General features: G+C 46.8%; 2 protein-coding genes and 1 long non-coding RNA gene across 4 annotated transcripts in view; 2 read left to right on the top strand and 1 right to left on the bottom strand.

Annotated features, from left to right (window-relative positions):
• The first annotated feature begins 550 nt into the window (after positions 1-550).
• LOC129384837 (uncharacterized) lies at positions 551-4,908 on the top strand. Its single transcript, XM_055070413.1, has one exon. It carries the CDS (start codon positions 2,420-2,422, stop codon positions 4,628-4,630), a length of 2,211 nt encoding a protein of 736 aa, XP_054926388.1. The 5' UTR covers positions 551-2,419; the 3' UTR covers positions 4,631-4,908.
• Positions 4,909-15,338: 10,430 nt separating this feature from the next.
• LOC129385167 (uncharacterized) lies at positions 15,339-20,728 on the top strand. Its single transcript, XR_008612761.2, has 2 exons — positions 15,339-17,819; positions 19,821-20,728. It is a non-coding gene; the product is annotated as an uncharacterized lncRNA (long non-coding RNA).
• The window catches only part of Sbp2 (SECIS-binding protein 2), a 97,980-nt gene continuing 90,860 nt past the window's right edge, over positions 20,600-27,719 (bottom strand). For both annotated transcript variants that reach the window (XM_050179344.3, XM_050179345.3), the window contains 5 exons: positions 27,277-27,515; positions 26,876-26,981; positions 25,795-25,909; positions 25,184-25,338; positions 20,600-22,991 (listed from right to left, as the gene is read on the bottom strand). In XM_050179344.3, the coding sequence (XP_050035301.1) occupies positions 22,644-22,991; positions 25,184-25,338; positions 25,795-25,909; positions 26,876-26,981; positions 27,277-27,515 (963 nt within the window). In that variant the 3' untranslated portion in view covers positions 20,600-22,643. The remainder of the gene's footprint in view (positions 22,992-25,183; positions 25,339-25,794; positions 25,910-26,875; positions 26,982-27,276; positions 27,516-27,719) is intronic.

Below are 27,719 nucleotides of genomic sequence, written 5' to 3'. Positions count from 1 at the left end.
CGCATGAGTAATGCGCATGAGTAATGCAAGGTACATGACTCATGTGTAACACTAAACCGCAATCGGGATAGAGAGAGAAAGAGAGATAAAAGGAAGGCAGGGATGTTGAGGCAGTCAAGGAAGGCAGGGGAAAGGAGGCAGTCATGAGTCCGGTTGGCTACCCTATGCTGGGGGAAGGGAGAAGGGGAACAGAAAGAAGAGAGAGGGGGTCGTAGAGAGACGTGCACGCACAGCACTACACAGACAAAGGCACTCGCACAAGCCAGGTGTTCTCAGAAAGCACAAACGTGTCTTCACACTGCCTGCTGAGCAAATAATCGGTGGGGACGGTGTTGTAGTATCGTCTGTTCACTCAGAAGATTATCATCTAGTTTCCTGAATGCGCTGGACACAAATTGTCTTTCTGCTTCAAATTAAAGACAGTGGCACAATAGGTGGTCAATGTTCTCGCAGCCGCAAACAATAAAATTTTAGAAGATTGAGTTAATGAGAAATTCCAGCAGAACATAGCATTTTTCCTAATATGCTAAGGGAAAGGTTTAGTTGGATAGCCTTATATTTTCTTTCAACAATTTCATCTGAAGCGTCGAAATGCTATCACTATAGGAGAGAGAAGCACCAATCTGAATGACACCTACTTCATTTAATAGAATATGTAAACATCTAGAGGGCCCTTTCGGATTACGCGTTTTATTATAGGTTCTAGTAGCAAGATGAAAACACTAGAAACTAATGGCAATTTGACGTTTTGACAATCAGTTGCGTTATCAGTTGCGCCGTGACTGCAAGTAGTAACAAATACTATTTATTTATTTATTTATTTATTTATTTATTTATTCATTTATTTATTTATTTATTTTATTCTTTAAATGGCATTTATCCCACCCGGCTCTTGCGCCTACGGCCGACACATTGTCGAAGTGGTATCGCTGCTGCTAAGCATGCATAAATGGCTTAATGAGTAGAGGGAAAGTGCAGAACACAGAGCACCATACTATGATTTGCGACACTGTGCAGGGTATCTTGAATTGCCCTTTCTGTTGGTAACACAAGCAGAAATTACACCCCTTGTTTTATAGTGTTGGTAGACTATTTGAAGTTACCCACGCAACATGCAAACTCGATTACTTCTCGATTCATGGCTAAAAGCAAGTCGGCGCAGTAACTCGCGCATTTGGCTATACACAACAAAACCTATCCTGAGGCCACGCTACCAGCTCAAACTTCCTAAACTTTAATAAAGCTACAGGTTCAATCACCCACCTAAGGTTGTTTATTAAGGAAAAAAAAAAGGGAAGAGGGAGGGAGGGAACGAAAATATCTATGCACTACCAAGCCAAGTCCACGAATCAGGAAGGAAGGCCAATAGACACACACAAAAATATATTTCTTTGACAAGGAAGATGCAAGCAGAAAACAGTGCCTATAGCATCCACTTCATGCTGCCGAGGTACACCACCATCTCGCAAGACACACTCTGCACTCCCGCTACAAAGGCTGCATGTAAAAGAAGGAAACGGAGTCTAACACGGCCACGTTACGGCTCGGAGTGGTTGTTAAAACATATCACTATTCCAGTGATACCCCGTGATTTCGCTTATCACCCTCTCCTATATCTACTTTTCACTCAGCCGCTTTCCCCTAACACCGCGTGAGCCCATGAGTCACGCGGATGAGTCACGCCGATCAGTGAATCACCTGGTAAGCTAGTGGTTAACAGTGAATAGCGCTCTACTATTGTAGCTGATAATCTCGTTTCCCCTCGTGCTGGGAGACGAGGGTATAAAAATAAGGGGACATCGAGAGCCTCCACGGAGTCGCACGCAGGTCATCCACGGGTCGTCCTACACCAGCCGACTTCCACCATTAAAGTGCCCATAGGAAGCTGACTTCATCGAAGGATTTGTCAACACCAAAACAGGTAAGTGTTTGATATTCGTTCACTCTTTGTCAGTAGTGGCCAATCTCATGTTTGTAAAAAGCTTGAAAGTCTCAATTCTCACGTAACTTAAGAATGTGAAGTTACGAAACGTTTGTTAACTTTCCCGGTTGAAGCATCACCGCGTAAAAAAACGCAGCCCAGACCTGTGCGACCTTGCTGAATAACAGTTGAATTTACATCAATGATGTTTACGTTGAGCTGACGTGTTAGTATTTTTTTATTGTCTGCAATTAGGTCACACATATTAAACTTTTGTACCGCTTTAGGGGTCCTACATACGGATAATTTCTTCACAATATAAACTAAATATTGCACTTCGTTCTCCCAGGACGCTGAGAAAGCCTGCGCATCACGCTTGTATGACTGTCCGTGTATTGATGTCAGTCGCTTAACCCGTGCTTTATAAGTTGGAAAAAAATTAAAAAAAGAACATAGAGAGTGTGTTTGAAACGTTACCGCCATTTGTCGCCGCAGGCGATGGCGCCGCAAGACTGGATCCTATGGTCGTACGCGAGATACTTGAAGGAGCTGTGTCCCAGGAACTTCAACTCTGCCAAAGAGGCGTACGCGAGGCTACAGCAGATTAAGATGATCCTGGCCAACAAGGGGGCTGACTTCATGGTGCCATGCGGCAAAGAGAACGGGCAGGGCTGCGAGGTGCTGAGACATCTGAGCGGGTGGAACGACATACTAGCTGCGATTCAAGTACAGATGAAAGAAAGGGTCGCCACCGGAGAGCTAGAACTTTCCTTTCCTATAAAGAGTTTCGACCACCAGGAAACGAAGAAGCGGATTCAACGCGCGGTAGTACTTCTGCACTGGCTATTCGTTAAGCACGCCTGCGTGACGAAGATCGAATTGGACTGCTTGGGTCAGTTCGATGACGTAGAGTGGTTCGCCCTTTTTTGCGACGGCATCAGCGAGTGCCGGCGCCTGAAGACCTTGAAGATGAACGCAGACATCGGCAAAGCCGTCTGCTACCAACAGATGCTGACTGCGTGCGGTTGCCTGCGGCACATCGAGGAGCTGAGTTTTGAGCGCATCTGCGCCGACAACCAAGCAGAAAACGTAGTCACCCTGGAGGCCGTGATTATGAGGAACACCAAGCTCAGGCGCTTTGAAGTCGGAGAGTTCGCCGCCATGCCCCAAGGCCTGTCACCAATTTTACGAGCGCTGGCACTTAGTCCTAATATAAGCCGTCTCTCGCTTGACGTCACACTCGTGAAAGCGGAGGACGCGAGCCTCTTCTTGCAGATGTTGAACGGTAACAACGTGCTTAAGTCGTTGCGCCTAGAGGGTTCCGCCTCGCAGAAATACCTGACCGTGAACAGCATCGCATCAGCGCTGGCGAACGCAAGGGCACTGGTAGAGTTGGAGCTGGTTGGCTTTCGTATGCACACACACGATGCGTGGGTTCTGGCAATGTCATTGGTCCGTAGCCAGACTGTGCAGCATCTCGACCTCCTCTACTGCATGCCAGTTTTTTCGTTTCCCACCAGCGAGTCGTGTGCAAAAACTAACGGCTCGCGGAGACGCATCTCTAGCCGTATTGAGCCTTACGTTCACATTCTGCAAAAACTGCACTCGTTACGGACGCTTTCGCTCGACCTGCTTCGTTTCGCCCAAGAAGACCAGCGGGCATTCTTCGAGGGGCTCGCTGCACAGCACTTCCTCCCCCACGTGTTCGTGACTCCACCATATAGAAGATACCCCAGCGAGCTAGCCCGCATTGCCCACGAAGCAGGCACGGCCAGCCGGGTCCACACGAGCGTCGTTATGACGGATGAGGCAAACTTTGTTGACATACCCAGGGGGTCTCCTGTCCACGAGGTCATACTCGAAGCCTGCGCCGGCACTCAGATCGACGAGAAACCAGCGGTCATCAGATGCTGCGCTGACCTGAGAACGCACGATCACGTGACGAAGTTGACTTTGGCAGTAACAGGAAGCATTGATCTCAGCTCAGCTGAACCTCTGGCGATTTACCTGAAAACCACAAAGTCTCTCAAGGCAGTCACGCTGAGCTTCCGTGCGTGCAAGGGATCAACTATGCTTCTGCTAGATGGCATCGCACGAAACACTAGCATCACGAGCCTAGGTGTGGAGAACTGGTGCCTGAGCAGACGCAGCGCGGTATTGCTCGCGGACGTTGTCAGTTCTAGCAAGACGATCCACACTCTCACCTACAATCGGGATAGCGCGGTTCCCGCAAAGGCGTTCTTTTCGCGTCTCTGCAAGTCGATTGACAGCAACTTCACCATCGTGTCGGTGGACACTTTCGAGCGCCGCATTGACGCCAAGAACTGGGCGCTCATCCAGAAAGCAGCGACGCGCAACGCCACCCTCCTGGAGCGGGCAGCGCGACTTGTTGCTGGCCTCTGCTCTGACAAGGCTGACGCCGAAGCTCTCGAGTTGGTGGCTTCAAGTCCCCTGCTGCTGCCGCGAGTGCAGGAACTGATGTCCGTATGCGAGTTGCAAGCCTCCAGGATGATGCGAGAGACAGTCATCAATCTGAAGGAGCTGGACGGCTTCATGAGCATCGCCGGCGTCGTCAGGGAGAGCGTCGTCTGCGAGGAGAACAGCGACGGTCGTCCCCGCCTGGACACAATACCTCTGGACTGCTGGCTGGCCATTCGCCGGTACCTGAGCGTCGCGGATGTGGTGTACACCGGGCTTGAAAGGCGCTAGAAACTCTTGTTTTGCGTTTTAGATAGTACGAAACAGAGGAGACGCAGTGTTGAGCGAAAAGTGATTTTTCTCGTGAAAAGAAACTAAACGCACCAGGTTGTATTGGTGTTGATTTTTTTTTTTTTTCTAAAGGTGAAAATACACCACAACTCTACTGCCTGAGGCAGGTTTCCCGAGGAAGTGAACATTATTCGCACGAGAAATTATAGGAAACGTGCAGCTAATTTAGCAACGCTCTTGTTTTATTCTGTAATAAAACTGAAGAATTTGTGAATAAAGACTGTTTCATAATGAACTTGCAACTAATCACATTAAGGCACACCCTGCGACTCAGGAATTGATGCAGGTGACTTCTCATAGCCATGTCCATCCGGAACTTATTTTGAGAGAACCACCTCTTTTGAGAGAAAGTTATAAAGTTGCGGCAAAATCCAGTGTTACAAGTGCATTAAAAAACGCCTTATCAGCGCAGGACAAATTCAAATGGAACACTGGTGCGTTTTGTCACACAATTTGGGATTGCACCATCTCGCAACTGATTCCAGCTACCGAATTCTTTCAAGGAGGATATTCCTTCTAAACTAAGCGGATCCAATTCGTAGGCTGCAACATGTGCCCTATAGTGATTAGTTACATTGTTATTTAACGAGATTGGTGCACCTGCATGAGGGCTTCTCGTGCAAGTAATACTTGCCCCTACGAGCAATCCATCTCAAGTAGAATTTTGATCTTTGCGAAATGTTCGTGCAGATTAAAAAGAAGATGAACACTTGGTATATGCACTCCAGAAACAATATTGACAGTTTTGCGCTTTGTGTAAGCGTCTTGTTTTTCTCCTTCGGCAATACGCACTCTCTTGTTCAGTAAACAAAATCATTTGATTGTCAGCCCTGTGCATCGTTGTTTCTTTATTCTGTCTCGTCTGTGCTGTGTTCTTTAAATGTGCAGAATCGCCAAACCCTAACTTTTCTGCACCTCTATTCTCACTATGGGGCATCAACACTATCACCTCATCTTTCGCAAGCCTCTCGTCGTGCCCTTGGTACCTTATTTATTTATTTTGTTTACTTTGTGTCTTACATTATGTTATTACGTGTCTTCATTGTGAATTCAAAGTCACAGCTGTGAATTATGGCTTGCTATCGGTGTTACCCGTTTGACGTTTCCGATCAACTTAAATTCTATTATTTATAACCATAAGAGCGTTATTCTGCCGCAAGAAACGCTGGCAGCTATGGCTGAATAACTTATTCACATGCTCGGGCTCACGGGAAAACTTTGGCCACCAAGCTAGACGAACCGATGGTGTTGATTTTAGCACATTTCACGTCAGCTATATTTGTACAGATATGTGTACTGTTGTATGTAATTCAGCAGCTACACCTTGTCGTTGCTAAAATTCGGAATTCTACTGCATACAGCTAAAAAAAATGTCTCGCTCAGATTTCCCAACAATTTGTGAAACCGCGACAAAACCACTCTTGTCTGCAAATCTGTGATTTCCTGTGGAAGCAGCATTTCCTGGTTTTTTGTCTGTCCCGTATAACTGTGGTTTTTATTCAAGCAAGTAACACTGTCGCGAAGGTTGGGGATATTACTTTCTTTGGCTTGACTGTACACTGTTTACAATGTATTCCGTCCGCTGCTCATTGTTGCCGTTCATGTTATTGTGACCATACGGTATTTTGCTACACATGTCGCATTTGAAAATAAATCAACCTCATTACTTAAGCAACTCCTTTTGCACTGTCTGCTTGTTTGTGTGCTTAGGCATCCTCTTTAGTGCGCTCCTATACCGTTTGTATGGAGAGAAATATATATATATTTTTTTTTTCGGTAGCAATTACTTGTGCCGTCGGAGTCCCCGTCGCCATGATGTTCCGGGTATATATCAGTATATCTATATTTAAATAAGTAAACATAAATTAAATCGTCCAACGACCCCATTCGAACAAAGTGTACCAAGCACAGAATGCCCGTACTCTAACCATTAGGCCGCGGGCTCTTCCCTTAGCAGCCAAAATAGTAAACCCTTAACAAGAGACGTTCCGTAGCTTCCAGGACCCTGTTCCTTCTACGTGGCAGCAGTCGCGCCCGCGTATGTATAGGAGTCGTCGTTGTTCTTGTGCATCCAACTCGTTGCTCATACCCAAGGGGGATTGGCCAAGAAATGAATGAATTGTTACAAGTTAAAAGCACAAGTAAACTTTCAAGACTCGTATAGAGAAAGCGTCCTTCAAAGGTGAAATCACGTGTTCAAATCGAAGCAGTAATGGTAGGACGAAGCACCAAACATTAATTGAAGAGCACCCAAAAAGAAAGTAAAATATACAAATTTAATGTTTCCATTGCGAACCCTTACCGATCCCCCCTCGTGGGTACGTGCCATATGTTGAAGGCGACAACGACAACAACAACAGAGCATTTGGCTGGACTCCGTGAGAAATACCTGGACTGCCGAGCACGCGCTCTGTGGCCCTGAGAAGAAACGACAGAGTCCAAGAGCAATGCTAAACCTTGCTATCGCTGTCAATGCTTCACCCTTCGGCGGAAACTGCCACCTTTTTATTGATTTATTGCATTCTCACCACATACAATGCACTGGAGAGCGAAGGGGTTGTGATGAAACCTACAATTAAAAAAAAATGCAGAACAGCCAAGGAGAAGAAAACGGGCAAATAAAGAACAACTCTATCAGTTACTTCGCAACTGGAATAAGTCCTTACGTATACAAAACAAAGCAATAGGCAAGACCGAACATATGCCTGTACACAAGTCCACGTACTGCGCCTGAGATTAGATTGACGAGTGATGAAAAATATTGCTGTGTACTTCGACAAAACGCTAAGATTCTCTTCCCACGCTAATATGCGAAACAACGTGCCCTTCGCGCTGTTGTTAGTCTTTCTCGTGTATGGCATGATTTACACTCCGCTGTTGCCTTTCTGAAACAGTATTCTAGTGTGCGTCTTCCACTACTACAGTATACTTCTGTAGTTAGGGGCAAAACGTGCAAATGTAATTCTGACCTCATTGAACACGTCTAGAATAAATCGGTATATACTTTCAAGGACCGCTTTTACCGTTCTGGAGACCATAGTCCAGCCATCTCAACGATACATCTACTCACACGTCTAAGCTTGATCAATCAGACCTTCTGTTCCTATATAAGGTGGTCCATGGCATTATAAGTTGTCCAAGGCTTCTTGATCATGTGCACTTTTCAGTGCCGTAAATGCATACCAGACAGCATTCCGAATTTTCTGCGCGGCCTTGTTGCATTATATGCTATCCTGCTCGACTTAAAAAAAACATGTAATAAGAGTTCCGCATGTATTGACGTGTTTAAGAGTTCATGTGTTCTGTGTATATCAAGATAATCATGTTGTATGATTAACTCCCTTCCATTTCCGCCTCTTCGTTTCCTTATTTGTGCCTTGTTGTTTCCTTGTTATTGTTTCCTTATTTTTTTATTTGTTTCACTTTCCCTATCTCCAATTGTTTTGTCACCACATTTGTCTTCTCTGAACATTTTATCTCGCGTATTACTTTTTAAGTGTACCAGCACGAAGGCTCCGTAGCTGTTCCTGGGCACTATAATAAACATTTGATTAATTTCTTCTTCTTCTTCTTCTTCTTCTTATTATTATTATTATTATTATTATTATTATTATTATTATTATTAGTGTTATTATTATTTGCCTTGAAAACATATATGCACTTGTGATGAAAGGAAAAGTGAGGAGCAGACTGACATCAGCCACAGGAAGGGGCACAGTGCCTGTCTACATACTCTTCAGAAATGAAACAAACATAGATATGGAAGATGGAAGAACGGAAGAAAAAAGAGCAAAGCATTATACATATAAGCACGCACACAATATACACAAACACACACAGTAACAGTGTCTGGTTCGGGCCTGTGCTCTTCAGGCACACTAGGAGAACCTACGTTGCGCGCAAAGCCCTACCAGCGCAGTTCCAAGTATACGGTGCGACTCTATGGAGCTCTCAAGTAATTTGAGGCGGACTTTAGAGTAGCCCTTGAGGGCGCCTAGAGCGCACACACATAAAAATTAGTTAAGTCAGCGTACGCGTTGCACTATGCTCCAGGATCATGGACGGACAATATTACGGTCTCGTGCGAAGTCTCCAGCATTTTTGACCTGCACTTGAACACTAGACCATGGCTGGCACAACAGGGAGGAGGAGTAGATTTTAATGGAGAGAAAGGAGGAGAGGTCGGCCTGGAGAGCGTGTCTCTAGCCTGCTACTCCTCACTGGGGAATGGGGAAGTGGGAAATACAGGGAAAGGTAAGTGGCGGATGATTATGATATGGTACAATGAGATACTATATACACGCTGTCCAATATGCGGATGCGCACTGGAGACGCAATACACTAAGAGCAATCTTGTCCATACAAAAAGTAATCTTGCCACAAAAAGTTTTTGCGCAAACACATTTCGCACTGACTACACGTCTCACGTGTAGCAATGAACGACAATCTCATGGGCATCATTAAGGAGTGCGCAATAGAAGTCGGTGGTAACGCCGTTAGACAGGAAACCAGTAAGCTATCGCAGGAGACGAAAGATCTGATCAAGAAACGCCAATGTATGAAAGCCTCTAATCCTACAGCTAGAATAGAACTGGCAGAACTTTCTAAGTTAATCAACAAGCGTAAGACAGCGGACATCAGGAACTATAATATGGATAGAATTGAACAGGCTCTCAGGAACGGAGGAAGCCTAAAAACAGTGAAGAAGAAACTAGGAATAGGCAAGAATCAGATGTGTGCGTTAAGAGACAAAGCCGGCAATATCGTTACTAATATGGACGAGATAGTTCAAGTGGCTGAGGAGTTCTATAGAGATTTATACAGTACCAGTGGCACCCACGACGATAGTGGAAGAGAGAATAGCCTAGAGGAATTCGAAATCCCACAGGTAACGCCAGAAGAAGTAAAGAAAGCCTTAGGAGCTATGCAAAAGGGGAAGGCAGCTGGGGAGGATCAGGTAACAGCAGATTTGTTGAAGGATGGTGGTCAGATTGTTCTAGAGAAACTGGCCACCCTGTATACGCAATGCCTCATAACCTCGAGCGTACCGGAATCTTGGAAGAACGCTAACATAATCCTAATCCATAAGAAAGGGGACGCCAAAGACTTGAAAAATTATAGACCGATCAGCTTACTGTCCGTTGCCTACAAAGTATTTACTAAGGTAATCGCAAATAGAATCAGGAACACCTTAGACTTCTGTCAGCCAAAGGACCAGGCAGGATTCCGTAAAGGCTACTCAACAATAGACCATATTCACACTATCAATCAAGTGATAGAGAAATGTGCAGAATATAACCAACCCTTATATATAGCTTTCATTGATTACGAGAAAGCGTTTGATTCAGTCGAAACCTCAGCAGTCATGGAGGCATTACGGAATCAGGGTGTAGATGAGCCATATGTAAAAATACTGGAAGATATCTATAGCGGCTCCACAGTCACCGTAGTCCTCCACAAAGAAAGCAACAAAATCCCTATAAAGAAAGGCGTCAGACAGGGAGATACGATATCTCCAATGCTATTCACAGCATGTTTACAGGAGGTATTCAGAGGCCTGGAGTGGGAAGAATTGGGGATAAAAGTCGATGGAGAATACCTTAGCAACTTGCGATTCGCTGATGATATTGCCTTGCTTAGTAACTCAGGAGACCAATTGCAATGCATGCTCACTGACCTGGAGAGGCAAAGCAGAAGGGTGGGTCTGAAAATTAATCTGCAGAAAACTAAAGTACTGTTTAACAGTCTCGGAAGAGAACAGCAGTTTACGATAGGTAGCGAAACACTGGAAGTGGTAAGGGAATACATCTACTTAGGGCAGGTAGTGACCACGGATCCGGATCATGAGACTGAAATAACCAGAAGAATAAGAATGGGTTGGGGTGCGTTTGGCAGGCATTCTCAAATCATGAACAGTAGGTTGCCACTATCCCTCAAAAGGAAAGTGTACAACAGCTGTGTGTTACCAGTACTCACATATGGGGCAGAAACCTGGAGGCTTACGAAAAGGGTTCTGCTGAAATTGAGAACGACGCAACGAGCTATGGAAAGAAGAATGATGGGTGTAACGTTAAGGGATAAGAAAAGAGCAGATTGGGTGAGGCAACAAACGCGGGTAAACGACATCTTAGTTGAAATCAAGAAAAAGAAATGGGCATGGGCCGGACATGTAATGAGGAGGGAAGATAACCGATGGTCACTAAGAGCTACGGACTGGATTCCAAGAGAAGGGAAGCGTAGCAGGGGGCGGCAGAGAGTTAGGTGGGCAGATGACATTAAGACGTTTGCAGGGACAACATGGCCACAATTAGTACATGACCGGGGTAGTTGGAGAAGTATGGGAGAGGCCTTTGCCCTGCAGTGGGCGTAACTAGGCTGATGATGATGATGATGATGATGACACGTCTCACAGCTTCTATAGGCGATCATCTAAGCCAGTCTCACTTAAAAAGTTCGAAAGTGCTTTTATGGCACGTTGGGCACAGTCAACACTCCTCCACGCGCCCAAAAGCTTTTCTTCTGAAAAGGGGCGGGAGTCCAAGCTGTCAACTGTAGATTTGAGTTTTCTTCGTTCGGCCGCATATTGAGGGCACACGCAAAGTACGTGAGCTATTGTATCAAGAGTGTGACAGACGCTACATTCAGGGTCCCGTGTTTGTCCAATCTTGTGAAGGTATCGGTTGGTGTATGCCACACCCAGCCGTAATCGATGAATGAGCGTTTCCTGGCTTCTCCGCAACCGAAGTGGATGCCGGAATTGTAATCCAGCGTCAAGTCTATGGAGGCGCTCTTGTCGATGTTCGGGGTTGTCCCAATGTTGCGCCGTAGAAGTTTTAAGGGAGGTATGGAGCAAGGCGTTAATGTCATACCGGGAAAAATGAATTTTTATAATAGTTCCGTCAGTGTGCGCCTGTTTTGCTTCTGCGTCAGCCTGTTCGTTTCCAGCTATTCCACAATGGCCAGCAATCCACTGCAGCACGATGGTATGTCCGAAATGAGACGCCTCAGCAAGCAGATACATGATGTCACAAACCAGGGGACTATATGCGGTTCTGTCACTCATATAATTGCTGATGAGTTGCAGTGCTGGTTTTGAGTCGCAGAACACTGTCCACTTCTCGAGACTTTGTTGCAGTATGCAGCGTACTGCTTCTCGAACTCCGGTCAACTCAGCTGCTGTAGACGACGTCCTGTGTCCTATCTTGAAACGTGCGATCCCCATTCCTGGCACCGTGTAGGCCGCCGCGGAAGGGGTCTGTGTCACAGAACCATCTGTAAAAATATGTTCGTAATATCCATACATGTAAGCAATGTATGATAGCGCGAAATGCTTGAGGCCAGCAAGCGGCATCTTCGACTTCTTCGTTATTCCAGGGATTGAGAGCCTGACCGGCACAACAGGGACACACCTCACTGCTTGGCGCATGCTATCTAGGACTATCTATGGTAGATGAACGTGTGGAACGGAGAAGCTAAACACCGTCAAGCTGTCACGGGGCAAGGATGGTACACTCTCCTAACGTGTCTATCGCATGTTGTCGCTGATAAGAAGTCACAACTGAGTGGTTCAGCAATGAAATCAGTGAAGCACAGGCGGAGATTTAGTGCCCTCCTGTCCTCCTTTCCTTTCAAAGTCTTGTTGACGAGATTGGCGAGGGACAATGGGGCAGTGGCCTTGGAATTTGGCGGAAACGACAGATTACGTCCTCCTCTAACCCAGACGATGTTTTTGTCTTTAGTTGGCGGACAAGACTACACGTGACTTTCTGCTACAACAAGAAGTTGAAGCCTTCAATAAAGTGAGCACTGCAAGGCGGACCAGAACCATACGCGAGAGCCACTCTCATTCCAGTAGGGCAAGAAACAGCCGATGCCCAGGACGTTGAGTTTTTTCGAGGAATTAACTCGTCAAGAATCCAGCAAGAAAGTGTTTGGTGCTTCTTTACTGTACGTAAGCATTTCTTTTTTCTTTTTTTTTTTGCCTGTCAAGTTTAGATACCTGATGGTTTACTTATAAATGTCACGGTAGATTTACATAAGATTGAAAGAAGTTGGTGGTAGTTTGTGTTGGAATGAAGTGGGCGATCTCAAGAAATAAACAAGAAGAGTTTTGCATTGCTCCTTTCTTTCCCTCTTTTTGTGGTACGCCCTATCCGTTAGTCATTGATAGTGCCCGCATTCTTTCTTGCTAATACTTTTTAGGGATATAGTCATTTTTCACGAGGAGCAGACGGACGATACCGGTTGCTTCACTTCACTGAGATATGTGAAGATTAAAACCTCCATGTATTAGTTGCGGCGCCAGTGATAACATGTCATGGGCCTAAGTTAGGAAGCACATCATGTGATCATGAGACGCAGCGCCCAATGCAAGGTGATTAGAGTGTGTAAGGTTGCTAAGGATGTTGGCAAGGTGTTAGACGTGGCTGCCGGGACAACTGTATACGTATACGTCGCAGCAAGCATAATCGTACCGTACGTTTTCTGCTTAACCGTTCACATCGAAGATTCACCAGCTTTGGGGCTATTTCATCATCTTTATTTCACATTTACGATCAAAATTTTGTGGTTTAACCATATTGTATTCTTCTTTCTCCTACAGTTGGGCTGCAGATTTGTCACGAAATATTTCATTACACCTTACTTTATCGTGACAAGAAGCGCTGCATGTAGTTACAGGTCTCGTTCAAATGTCATCTTCGTGCTATACAATCTGTTCACCTCGGCTCTGCAAGTGAGTCTGCCTCTACGCCCGCGCACTTACTGAATCTCGTGGAGTACAGATGTTTCTTCTCCTGATCGGCCGTAGATCTATGATCAAATCTGTAATTACATTTATTGTGATGTATAAAAAAATTCACCGACGATTACGAAACTCCCTGATGCGAAATTTGAGCGCAGCTCTATACGTGTTTACATTTTGTATTATCATTATATGTAAATATTTTGTATTATCATTATATAGGTTTATACGAGTAAGGAAGAGAACGCTGTGAGTAACACGCTTTGTTTGCATACAGACTATACGCGCTAACCTGGCGCCATATCGTACCCATTGTCACCGCACAGCCCGTCTTGCGCGGCACTACACTTTTCTTCTCACGCTTTCGTTCCACCAACGACGAGAGCGGCCCTTCAACTCGCGGAAATCGTGCGACCAGTGAGAGCGACGACAACACCCAAGGGAGCGTCACATCGAGCCTTAAGGCTGTTTCACATGGCGCGATTGGGGCGAAAAAAATCGTTCTGCCGCGCACGTCGCAGAGCGATTTTCGCTCACAGCTTTCACATGCGATTATGGCAGCGCGATATCCGTCGCAGCGATGCGCAGGGCTGCCTCCTGCTCACAAAGTATCCATACCTACATCGTTAAACAAAAACAACATGGAAACTAGTCAAATGTCCGAATTTTCCCAGTTTTATTCGATAATAGAATAGGTACACCATTTTTAACGTTTAAAGGCGTTGAGACACGACAGCTTGCAGATACGGTGAGTGAGGCGCTGCTCTACACCGCAAGTATGACCGTGCGGCTTGCGCGGCGTCGGTGGGATGGTTCTGTGTGGTACACTCTAGTTTCGTTGTTACTATGGGAGCCGCAACTTTTTTTCCTGGATGAGTATTTGCTTTTGCAGAAGAACAAACTACTGTTGAGTGTGCATGTATATAAGCAGCTGGCGCGGTTTGTAGGGATGAAGCGGTTGACGACGGCGGCGATCAAGTGGGTACGTGCCTTATGTTGAAGCGGCGTCCTCCCGATCTGGATAGTGCAGCTTCTCCTTTCAAACGAATTGTGTAAGCGAAAGAAAAAGAAATGTATGAAGCTCCTAAGCCGCAAACGCTGGTGGGTACACCGTAAACATAGCTAGAACTGACGCGCGACATTGCTCCACAGAGCTACCAACACGCGGTGAAACACACATTGCCCCTCCCACATCGCGCCGATCGCTGCGACTGAGCGACGGCGCGACCAACTTGTTGGAATCTCGTCGCGGAGAGCCCACGACGTCGCGGCGGTCGCTGAGCGACGGAATTCGCTGTGTCGCTGACTGAAAATCGCGCCATGTGAAACAGCCTTTACTCGTAGCAGCTCGCCATCGCCCCTTGCAAAAGCAGTGATGCACGTCATGCTCGTCCTCAGCAGCTGACGCCGCGGAAGAGCGTAGCCCTCCCCCTCTCACGCCACCCTACCTCCCCTCCTCCCCCTACCCCGCTCGGAAGCGCAGATGAGATCGCCCACGCTAGGCTACCCACGCGGCGGCGGGTGTCGTGGCCGCCAGCAAATCACCGCATGCGCAGGCCGTTTCCCTTCCGCTCCTCCTCCACTTTCCGCCTCATTCCTTTCCTGTAGCCTGCTCTTCCACTTACCTCCTCGCGTGCTCTTCTTTAATCGACCACTTCGCTCCGCGTTCGCCTTTATCTTTTGCCTGTGCTCGTCCGCTCGGTTATGGCCGCCGAGGCACGCCGACGCCCAACGCAGGAACAGGAGCTTAAGAGCTGCGCTCTAAGATGCGCGCTGAGGCGCATCTTCGGCCTTTAAGAAGGCGTCCTCATAACAACACGTAGATCGGAAGTATATATGACTTCCTAAATTACGCGCTTGTCAGTCAGTTCTTTGCAGTATCTGCGGGTCACACGGTCCTAAACTTACGTCATGTCGAATGCAAAGAAACACGGAAGCGGCGGTGCGCGCGCAGCTTTTGTCGACACACTCATGACGTTTATTACCTCTTCACCGGGCCGACGAAATTGCGCCTGCGGTTTGTTATACCACATGCTCACTACCTCAAATTTTTTTTGTGATCCAACGAAAATACTTACTTTAATGACTAAGCGCCGGCGGAACTTGACCGTATTGAAATTGTCGAAATAAATGATGATGTAAATGTTTTGTTACGTTCGCGGTAGTAGGCCCTTATACGCTAGTTACTGCGTCTGTATAGCCGACTGATGAAGGAAACAAAATATTCATGAAACAAAATTATACATATATATATAACAGCTCCTGTCAGTGACTGTCATTAAATGTGCCATTCTCGCTAGCCGCAGGTGATGGCTCCGAAAGAATTGGAACTATGGAACCACGCAAAGTGGCGATGCTGTGTCCCACTATGTTCAGCACTCCCAGCAAAACATACCAGACGCTTCGACAGCTCAAATCAGTAGACGAACGGGATTACACACCACGCATCGAACGTGCGATAACTACTTCTTCACTGGCTGCTCGTATATCACACACGCGTGACATCAATCCAAGTAAAAGGGTGGGGGGTATTCGGGTGTTTCGGTTGCTTTGTCATTTTCTGCGACGGACTAAGCATGTCACGACACTTGAGCAACTTGAACCTAAGAGCAAAACTTCCCACAGGCTATCACCACAAGCTGCTGGCTGAATGTCGGAACTTGCGGTACCTTGAGGAGCTCACCTTGCGCAGGCTATACGAAGACGACGAGACCGGAAACATAACTGGCCTGGCTGCTGTGGTCGCATGCGACGCAAACCTCCAGATACTCCGAGTCGAACAGCTTATTGCCGTGTCCCTAGACGCGTCTCCCCTATTAGAAACATTGACGGCGATTGCCACTATAGGCCACCTCTCCCTGGATTCTCGTTGCGTGGGACCGTCGGACGTAACCCTGTTCTCGGGGTTCTGTAGCGGAAACAACGTACTCACCTGGCTGCGCCTGGTGGGTTCGGACGAGGGACAGACCTTGACCGTGGGCGAGATCGCAAAAGCAGTGCGGAATGCTGCGGCGCTTGAACACTTGGAGCTGGTCCGCTTTCGTATACACACGCACGATGCGTGGACTTCGGCAACGTCACTCGCCATTATGCAAACAGTGCGGCAACTGGGGCTCATTTCCTGCAAACCAATTTTTACTTTCAGGTCGCGTGCAGTCTCCCAATCGGAGGAAGCAGCTGATCGCTCGCAGGGATTCCTGCCATGCTGGCGCATTTAGCCTTATGTGCACATACTGCAAGAAGTGAACTCTCTGCGAAGGCTTATATATGTATACGCTCAACCTGCTGTATTTCACCAGAGACGACCACCGTGCCTTTTTCTAGGCGCTCGCTGCAAACGAGTCCCTTAAACAGGTGCTCGTGACAAAGCCACATCAGCGCTACGTCGGGGAGTTATTCCAGATCGCCCTCGAAACAGGCACAGCCAACCGAATCACCATGGGCACTATTTGCACGCACGAGAAGGATTTCGGCGAGATATCATCAAAGTGTCATGCCGAACAGATCGCCCTGCGAACCAAAGGTGGGGTCCTCAGCGAGGAAGCACCGATAGCGGCCCGATGCTACCGACATTTGAGAACACTTGATCACTTAACGAATTTAACGACAGAGATACGAGGCAGCATTGACCATATTTCAGCCGAACTCCTGGCACTGTACCTTCGAAGCACGATGTTGCTAAAGGCAGTCAGTTTGACGTTCACGGCGGACGGGACATCAACTATGTTGCTCCTCGATGGACTCAACCAAAATACCAGCATCATGAGCCTCGCTGTAGAGAGCTGGTGCGAGAGCAGACGTGGCGCAATAGCTCTTGCGGACATTGTCCGAACAAGCTCGATAATCCACACGCTCGTCTACAATCTGAAAAGCGTGACTCCCGCGAAGACGTTCTTTTCTAGATTCTGCAAGTCGCTCGAGAAGAACTTCACTATCTTGACGGTGAACACTACCCGCATGTTCGTTACGGTCAAGAAGTGGGCGTTCGTCAAAAAAATTCTGATACGCAACGCCCCCTTCCTGGAACGGGCGGCGCAATTTGTCGCTGATCACTGGTTTGATAAGAGCGGTGCCGAGGCACATGAATTGGTGGTTTCCCACCCCCTTCTGCCGTCGTGAGTACAGCATCTGATGGCCGTCGACGAGTTGGAAGCAGCCAGGGAGATACGGAAAGCGATTGTCGACCTGCAAAATCTAGACACCTTCATGAGAGCCACCGGTGTGGTCTGGTACGGTGTCATTTGCGAAGAGAGCACCGACGGTTATTCTCATTGCCTTGACACATTGACAGCGGATTGCTGGCTTGCCATTCGTCGGTACTTAGGCGTGACGCACGTGCTGGATCCAGAGCCTCGCACGTGCCTGGGATCTTAAACTGCAGCTCAGGTAAGTCACTAGCCACTGCCACGTACTTCTTTTTCGCCTGTGTTGTTGTTCGTGTGCTTCGCCTTGCAATATAGTGTCAGAACACTGGTTCCTAATTTGTAAACATAATAGACCTCGGTGATTATTGCTTTTGCAGCAACGTGATCTGTTGGCCGCATCATATTAACTTCACAGCGGCAAGGCACTTTTTTACTAAAAGTGACATTGTGTCTTTGTATAAACACTTAGCATGAGCTTTTTTGCTCATTTATTTATATTGTATTACTTGGTTTACATGGTTGTTCGATTTAAGCATACGTGCAGAATGTGCAGCTTCGTTTCTGTTTATATACATATACTATTACTGTATAGGCACGTTTACGAAATGTGCTTTATTGCCGGAACGTTTCTTGTTTCGTTTTTTTTTCACATCACCTCATGATGATATTATTTGATCATCGGACAATTTACGGTTTGTTTAGAAGCCGGCAACCCAATAATCCCAAACATTTCAAACTTCATCCAAATAATTCACTCGTTCAGAAAACAAGCATCTATTTGGCGCAGCGAATCGGTAGCGCTGAAAGTCGTATTGCTTGTGTCACGTGCGTTTGTTCAAATTTAAGCTGCATATTTCATTTCTAAGACTCGCGAAAACATCAGTCGAATTCAACCTTGGAAAAAAGTAACCTTAATATTCTACTGGTGTAGTCCTAGGACAATGGCAACCTCTTAAGCGTTTTCGAAATAGCCGCAGAACGAAGTGGAGCGTTAAGTCTTGACCCCCCCCCCCCCCCCCCTTCCCCGCCTCGATGTTTCGCACACTATGCATGCTGTATTCTCACTAGTAGAACCACTGAGTCCCATTCCATCGTTTCAAACAGACATCTGTGAGTACACACCGGATGAAGAGTCACCTATGTGACGTTCAGTTGTATCAGCCGAGTTGTACAACACGTCAAGTTTTCTGTACAATTAAGAAAAAAGAAAAAAAAACATTCTAAAAGTTCTGTTTGTCCGTTGCTGTTTCGAATAACGCACGCCCTTTGTTTTCGACGTAGCAAACCACGATACGCTCGAACCATCGGAACATTTATGGCACTGCCAGATGATCTCTTTAACAGTGCACTCTATCGCGTCAGCACAGCGCGTCAGTACAGCGCGCCACGATTTAATGCTACGTAACACTCCAGTCACCTTACACTCCCTGTGCGTGCTAGGTGGTCGGCGACATCACCGCAGGGTACTTCACCTAGTTCCTATTTAACTATACTCAAGAAGGCTGACACGCTGCCGAGGCAGTAATAGTAACGGTAAGCTGAAGCGACATACTCATTTGTAAATCAAGGAGAGTGTATATACCATTAGCAAACGAGAGATAGTCACCACGGTATGTATACGGCATTTTGCGTTAGTTTTCGCAGTTCGAGCCCGTATCCTCTCCTGCATACTACCCGCCATGGTGGTGTAGCTGCTTTAGCGTTGAGCTGCTAAGCCCGAAGGCGCGGTATCAAATCCCGGCCGCGCCGGCCGCATTTCAATGGGGGCGAAATGCAAAAACGCCCGTGTACCGTGCATTGGATGCACGTTAAAGAACCCCAGGTGGTCAAAATTATACCGGAGTCTCCACTAACACGTGCTTCGTAATTCGATCTTGGTTTGGGCACGTTAAATTCCAGAATTTATCTACTTTCTGTTATTCCTGTAAATGAAGAGCGCCTCGTAATAGCACTTCTTTTTTTTGTTGTTGTTGATCCTTCTTGCTATATAAAAGGTCACCGCTGAACTTTCGTTGTCTGCTTTTTAACTGTCAATCTATCTGCATTCATTCTCGTCAGCAGGCAAATTTTATCTCTTATGGAACTTGTTCACATTGCTCAAAGCATCTTCACACCGAATGTTTGACAGCTGCGACGTGGCATCGCTGCGCTGCCACCACGGCGTAGCACGGCGACGATTATATTCAGAAGCTGAGCTAGAACATTTTTTTTTAGGCAGCTGAACATTATATTACGCTTTCAGGGCGTGAACACACCGGTGATGACAATGTTCTTGCTGCTCGCCGGGATACTGTGGACAAGCCGGACGTCTCCTGCCGACAATGCTGCTTGACACAATGCGTTACCTGAACTATAGTGAAAGAAGACCGCAAATTCCTACTGCGATTTCTTGCTTTTCTACCAAGTACGAGATTTCGCGCATACTATTTAATTTGGCAAAAATAATTGTATTTTTTCTGGCCTAAGAGTATCGAGGTCACGTCTGGGCCTTCTCAGCGCCACGCATTCCCGCACCCGAAGTGTTTTGTGATGGTTCATTTATTATTGAAGCAGCACACACAAGAAAAGAAACATGCAATAAAATAGTGTATAGTATTATTCATATTTCTAGTGCACACTGTGTAGATCACCTATGGCGGCGACATGGGCCATGGCATGATGCGCGAATTTTTCGCGAGATGCAGACCAGCGGTACCGGACATATATGGCATCCGCATAGCTGAGATACACAGCATATTTTCCTAGAGCTCAATTATTAAACAAAATTCAAGAGAATATGCTCCGTTTGAACCAAGCCCTACGTCAAAAGATGCGGGGCCTATTTTTTGCGCTTTCTCTGAGACGGCTATTCTAATGCTGATCAAGCCACATCTGGTCTCCCAGGGCAGAGCTGCATCTTGGACTAAAATGAGGCCTGAAAACGTGTTATATGTAAAACTCTTACAGACAACCGTGTTTTTTTGTGCGTGCGTGTGCGTGCGTGTGTGTTTGGCCAATATAGCTTCAAGTGCACCGTAGGAGTTGCATGTGATAATAAGTTTATTTCACTTTGCTTGATGTTTTCATTCCAAAATCATGCATTTATAGAATGATTCAACTTCATTGTTTGTATCTATATAGGTAGAATTAAATGTCTGATGCCTCTGTTCATTTTGATGTTGAATGAAACAACACGCTGGTGGTACAACGAAGGCGCAGAAAGAAAAAGAAGAACATGGGGGAAACACGGGGACCAATAAATCCTTCAACACTTCTTGATCAACGCGTAAAATTAGCAGCTCGAATCTTAACCCATTTACACCAGCACTTTGCTCATTGTACACTAGCGAACGAAAGTTTGAAGACCCCGGCATCAGTAAAAAATAGGATTTCTAGCACAGCCCCGCAACATGAAATTGCTACAGTTGGTTGAGCACGCGAACGCCTGCGCAGGCTGCTAAGAAAAAAATGTTTTTCCGCGGCCATCATTTGTTTTCTATTGGATGTGCAAACTTCATAATTCTTTTCTAAATATACCATCTGGATATCCCCCTCGTGCAAATGTGTGGTAGATATACACTGCACTCAACAACGCACAAACTATTTCAACAAGAACAGACAAGCTGAATTTGCATAGACTATTCAACACGCGTAAGTGACACCAAACAGCGGACAGCTACATCTCCTTCCCGCAAAAGGTGTGAATAAGTAGATGCATTTGGTTTCACAATACTCATATCACCTAGAAATTAGGAGAATGATTCTGAGTGAATCAAAAGTCACAGTGCGAACAATCAAATGCAATGTTTAAAATTATGGCAACTGTAATGAGACGTCACTAGGAAGCTATGTACATTGCAGAATTCCTGCCATGTGTGGCATGTCAAATGGCCAGATGTATGCTTCTATCAATGAATCCCCTATGTACAATACAAACAATTCTACCCTTGCATGTGGACAACAATGAATTGCACTATAAAAATAAAGCACTTACATAACCGAAAAATCGCGAACAGACTTGAAAAAATATGTACCTTGTAATTTTTAATGATGCACTTCAATAGATAATGTTATATGGTGATGTCTAATATATGTGTCACACGTTCACGTGAGCGCGACACAGAGTATGTAAGTGGCAGCTTGACTTAATCTCGCGTCAAATAACAGATTGACTGAACAAACTTATGACAGTAAACAGCTGCTGGTTTCTCAGAAAACATGAGCTCACACACTGAGCGTTTGTACTACCGTGCTAAAGTTTACACATTTTAGAAATTAGTCGCCACTCAACAATTTTCTAAATAATTTTGACTGAAGTAAGGTTCCCTGCGGGCAAAATAACATACTACTAGCCATCTCCAGCGTTTAAATACGTCAGAGCAAACACCCCTGTTTCTCTAGGTACAAGCACTACAAATTTTGGTCGTCGAATCAAAAATCCTCACAGGGACTGGCACCACATTTTTTACTACATTATGATTTACCATTCAGCTTGACATGCATATACGCTCGACCACGGGTACAAAGCACGGCTCGCAAGCAGTTATTAGTGGCAAAGTCTCTCCCTGTATAATACGTATACGCTTCTCATGACACACATTCGCGCGATCCATCCGCCTGCCTTGTGCTGCTCTTGATGTGCGAGTGGTACACCCAGGAAGTCGCAGAATGTCAGAGGGAGCTCATTCACGACAGTTGCTTCAAGCAGAAAGCGACGTAATTTTGACGCGAAGGTTGGACAGGCCTTTACAAGATGCACAAGCACGATATCACCCAAGTAAGAAAAATATGTTTGCTTTTTTTTTTCTTTAGAAAAGCTCGCCCACTAGTGGCACGCACACAGTGCAAAAATCACAACCACCGTTCGTTCGAATTCGTGCGCTTGGCGCGAACTCCGGCGAACGTAAAAGTTGGAAGTTGGTGATGCATGCTTGCGTGCGCGGCTTTCTCTCGTTTCCTTGTCATTGTGCATTTGTACTTGTCTGAAGAGCCACTTCCAAAGTTCACAATGTTACGAGCACGTAGAACACTTGTTTTCTATCACACACACGCACAGCAAATAAGCAAGAAAAGCGCACATCGTCGACTACGATTCGCGGCCAGCTGACCTTAGCGTCAGAGCGAGGAGCCGGGCGACCGAGTCAACATTCGTTGACGTCTCCACCTTGGCCACCGTCAGCGAATCATCGGGGTCCTCGGAGTCGGACTCCTCGTTTGTGGTCACCCAGCCGTCATCGATGGCGCCTGCTGAAGAGGTGGCGCCAACGCAGAGCGCGTTTCCGGCAGAGGTCGCGACGGAGTGCGACTCTGGGTCGCCGTTGTCCTCTCCTTGACTAGCGTCCGATGGAGAATCGCCGTGGGCCAACCTTTCTTTGAGTTCCACGTAAGTCTTCTTAGCCGCGCTGACCAGCTCGAGAAGCTGCTTGAACTGTGTCTGCAAACACAATAGACGGAGGTCGAACAGAGGCAGAGGTGTACATGGGAACGAGGTAAAGAAAGGAGCACGTGAGTTGGCAGTTCTTAAAGGGATATGTTAAAATATAGATCAGTAAAATTCTGGGGTCCAAAACGACGATTTGACTTCAATGTACGCCGTTGTGGCAAGCTCCGGATTAATTTTGACCACCTGTGGTTCTTTAGCGTGCACGGTACACGAGCGCTTTTTTGCATTCCGCCTCCACCGGAATGCGGTCGCCGAGGCCGGAATCGAACCCTCAACCTCGCCCTCAGTAGCGCAACGCCACGGCCCAATGTTTCATAGCCACCGGGCTATACCGCGGCAGGTTAAATGCGATATGGGCTCTCGCGGAAAGGTTTCTGCGGTAATGAAGGGAACGTTACGAAGGCAATCCGTGCACAAGTAAAAGCATCTTGCATTAGAATTCGCGTTAGCTTAAGCTGGAAACAAATGTACGGCATTTTAACAGCTTACTGACAAGGGCAAAATAAGACCGTGAATCTCGGAAAGCGAAGCCTCGTTTTTCTTCGTTTGGGCAAACACGAAACTGTCGCACATGGAAGCTATCCTGCTTCAGTGTCTGTTCCAAAAAACCGAAAGCGTTGTCGAACTCTACTGGACCACTTGGCGCACAGGAGAACTTGTTTCTCGCATTTGCCCGACCCAAAAGCGTCCACAGAGAGAAATGTGCTGACTTTTTTATAGAGAATCTTGCCTCTCTTGTGCCTCAAAATGTGACTGCGTAAATACTATGGAGGACGACGCGCCTTGCTTCGTCGGCTGCCTAAACTTTCGTATAAACGGAATCACAGAGGCCGGTACAGAATGGGTACTGGCGAAGCGTCAGTGGCTGGCCCGTGTCACTGGGGCGGAGGTAACACATAAAGTTTGCCGCTTTGCAGTGTGTTTTCAGCGCTCAGCCAGTGGCACGGTCGTCGGCGACGGGAGGAGAACGTGCCACATGGGCCCGCTCTGCGTTTGTGCCGCCCAGTCATGAACAACAAATACAGTATAGACACAGCACCATACCCATGGGCGCCGCCATATTTGGTCGAGTGAAAGCACCCGCCATTGCACGCCCTCTGATCGGCATTTCCTCGCTTGTTTACAAAGAACACGGCGGCCAGAGGCACGGCTCAGACAGCCGCTATTGATGCCACCACAGTGAGCAGCGAGTGGGTAGACGGCACAAAATTCGGTTGAAACTGTAGATCTCCGCTACACATTTTTATGCTGCAAGTGACCAAAGTGCATTGCCAGTTAGGTACTTGTGCATGTCAAACTCCAGCAGGCTACTTATCGTGAATCTCGGAAAGCGAAGCCGTAGTCGAGGTAGCAGTTATAGGCCGTCAATCTTGCCAAGAAACCTTCCTATCTATGAAAGCAGCAACATTTGCAACAGCAAAGGAGTCTTCTTAGTTGTTGTTACTGTTTCTTGTACTCCTTCCTTTTGTTTTGTCTATTTTCTCTCATTTTTAATACTCTAACATTATTTGGGAACGTCACCAAGTTTGCTGCATGTCTCTGTATATATGTATGTCTATGCCTATGCTACCCAGCATCTTAAGTCTAATGCCCGGCCTTTCCAAACAGCGGCTGGTTTTAGATTTAGTGTTCGAATAACTGTAAGAAACTGGACTAATCGGAAAGGTTTAAAGATTCAACATTTCATATAAAAAAGCCTAAGTTTACTCGTTATTTTTCCTGTAAATATTAGTAACAGGCCCCTATAGCATGCCAGCGGTTGTATACGCGTCGGCAAAATTCTGTTTTTTCTAAAAAAGAGCCTCTCTCTCTCTTCATCTCAGTGCTCTTTCCCACCAACTTGGGTCACTGGGAAGTCCATGATCAAATGTCTAGAGCATCGGGCTGCTGCGCTGAGGGAACCGGGTTCAAAACCAACCGTCGGTACAATTTGGGTTACAAGGTACGTTGTTCTGAGTGTGGCGATCTTCAGTGAACCTCTCCGACACCGACTAGGGTCACTGGCCATGTGTCACTATAGCTATGTGCCGCCTTTCAATGTAATCATTATATAACACATATCATCAACAATTAGTACGTAACCATAAGATATATTGCTAATAGCATTAAAGTCGCCATTCACCTCTAAAGGATGGATACACCATAAATTCTTTTCAACAACAAAAACGTGGCAGCACGCGTACCTCCCGCGCACTGTAGTCGAAGATGCCGATGCAACTGACGGCCACGTTCTTCTTGGCCAGCGTTCCCAGAAGGCGGCGCCTCAGCGCGAACACCGTGGGCACAAAGTGCGCACGCGCATACTCGATCATGGCGCCCAGTGAGTGGTCCAGGCCCCCTACGAGCACCGGAATGCAGAAATCTTTGTTACAGCGATAGCGAATTCAAATGTAGCAACGCGCCCATACTCGGTACAAATCACGACGTAAATATGTAACCCCCAAACAGTGACAGAACCCAAGAACTAGAAGCGCGTCGGGGAACGATACGCTCTATACTTTTCCTTTCGCGTCCTTGTATTTTGCTTTCGCCCGTTGGTGAAAGCATGTTCGCTTTCCAGCAACCGTCTGTCTTGTTCATATTGCGTATACTTTCTAGTCGAGGCGTACGAGTTTTAATCATAATCAAACTCGCAATTTAGCCTCAAATTATAAATAAAAAATACACCTTCAAGGAAATAGATAAAACACATCGCAGCTTGTTGACCTGTGCCAGTACGGCCACATGAAGCGAACAATAGAAACAGCTAGGGAGCCCGTCACCGGATGCGACAGGCTTATATCCGGGTTCTTACCTTCAGCTTTTACTTCTTCAATGTCCGGGGCAAAAATGATGCACTTGAGTTTGTTGAGCAGCAGGTACTTGCGCACTTCTTTCAGTCCATACACTAAACGCCGCTTAGATCGGGCCTATGGGCAAGAAAGAAAAAAAATGATCAACTCTTCCCGTATACCGGGAAATGGGGATAAGCGAAGCTTGTCGAGCGTGTACCTGACCTTCGTCACGGTTAAGTAACCCACAGGTAAAGGTGCCAGATTGCTTCGGCCTCCCGCTCGCTCAGCTCGGGATCTTCTTCTCGTTTCTGTCATATTGCGTGGGCTCGGGCGGCTCTAACGGCTGGATCGGCACGCCGACGGCGAGCCCTTTCGCGGGCGTGTTCTCGCCGCCGCTCGTCGAAGGCTGCCTGTTTCCCCGGGGAACGCACAACGCGTGGCCGTCCCACTCATTTTCCGAGACTGAACTGAACGGAAACTGAGCTGGCGAAACGGGCGCGAAACCCTTTCCTGCCCTTTCCCTCCCAGGCGGAAGCGAAACTGCTCTGATTGGTTGCGCGCTCACGCCACACGCAACGGCCCTATTGTGAGCGCTTTCCCGCAGCTGCTCTGCTTTGGGAGCAACCGTATTTTTCTTTTTGCGTGACTACATCGCCACCGAAATTTGTGAGCCAACACAAGCTTCGCTTGAAAAATTAAGTAAGAAACAGTGAAATGCGACCACACGTTCTTTTAACGATTAGATTGGCGTAGCAAATGCACGTTCAAGAAGCTTTCAAGCGCAATTACGTATAGATACTACGGCCACAAACAACCAGTCTTCCTGCATAACTGCCTCTGGTGGGTAGTCACAGAATCAATCATTCTGGTGGCAACATCAAGACATTTACCATATGCCCGCCGTATAGTTTATATATACTATACTTTAATACTGCAGTATAGCTACAAGGCAAGCACGCAGGCCACCTCCCATAAAACACCTGAGCTCTGAACATATATGAATGCGTTGCAACAAATGAAGGCACTCCAACCATTATCACATTGTGACTAATAATTACAGCACACTAAAAGCTGCGCGTGCACATGCTGTCTTCCAAGTACCTTGATGGGGTCCTTTTGGTACAGTCGCTCCTGGAAGAACACCAGATCGGTGAGTAATGTCTTGGTGGTCAGGTTGATCTCTGCAGTCTGAACGTGGTCGCAGTAGCTGCTCGCGAAAATAGCACAATTCTTCATTCAAAAAGAAATATAAAATATATGTTAAACGTTTGACGTGCAAGCTATACCATGATAACATCGTTCAAACAACCGTTTGCCTGAACTGACCTTTGCTTCGAAGGGCTTATAGAAATTGCTCTATGCCAAAGTTGGCAATACGAAGGCTTACAGTCTAAGTTTCATTAGAATAAACAATAGCTGAGAGGACGAGGCGCCAAGCTCTCTAAATTCATCTTGAACATTTCTTTCGCCTCTGCTTTAAAAATGATTCCACCTTTACTTACTCCCTAAACCTGGTGGAGTGCAAGCGCTTCTCCTGCGGCACGGCTGCCACATCCGGCAAAGTCCGCGGAGGCAGCGTCCCCGGTTCACTGTCTTCGTGGCCTTCCGTTGGTGCTGGGTCCCGCGCCAGCTCGACCACCACTTCGGCTGCTGAGTTTGCCAGGAGGCTCTGCCTGGCCGCCGTGACAAGCCGAAGCTTCTCGTGACGCTGGCGACGCTCTTCGCGCTCCTTCAGTATTATCTGCGAGCACCGGTTAATGTGGACATATGCTTCGGACACGTCGTGTTATGACATCACTAGCGCTGTGTTGAGTCGGCGCGCGCATCTTGCCCGTCACCAGACTCAAACCTCGAACGACGTCACCGTCTTGTGACACCGTTTTTGATTCCGAAACTGGTAAAAAACCGGCGCCATCACCGATCGTCAGAAGTGACGCATGACCTA

Source organism: Dermacentor andersoni, chromosome 5 (genome assembly GCF_023375885.2).
Source record: "Dermacentor andersoni chromosome 5, qqDerAnde1_hic_scaffold, whole genome shotgun sequence".
Classification (NCBI taxonomy): Eukaryota; Metazoa; Arthropoda; class Arachnida; order Ixodida; family Ixodidae; genus Dermacentor; species Dermacentor andersoni.
Note: the sequence above shows the minus strand (reverse complement) of the source record. Positions and strands in the feature narration are given on the sequence as shown.

Excerpts from the sequence above, each read along its gene's own strand:
- LOC129384837 (XM_055070413.1), top strand. The coding sequence starts at position 2,420 with ATGGCGCCGCAAGACTGGATCCTATGGTCGTACGCGAGATACTTGAAG.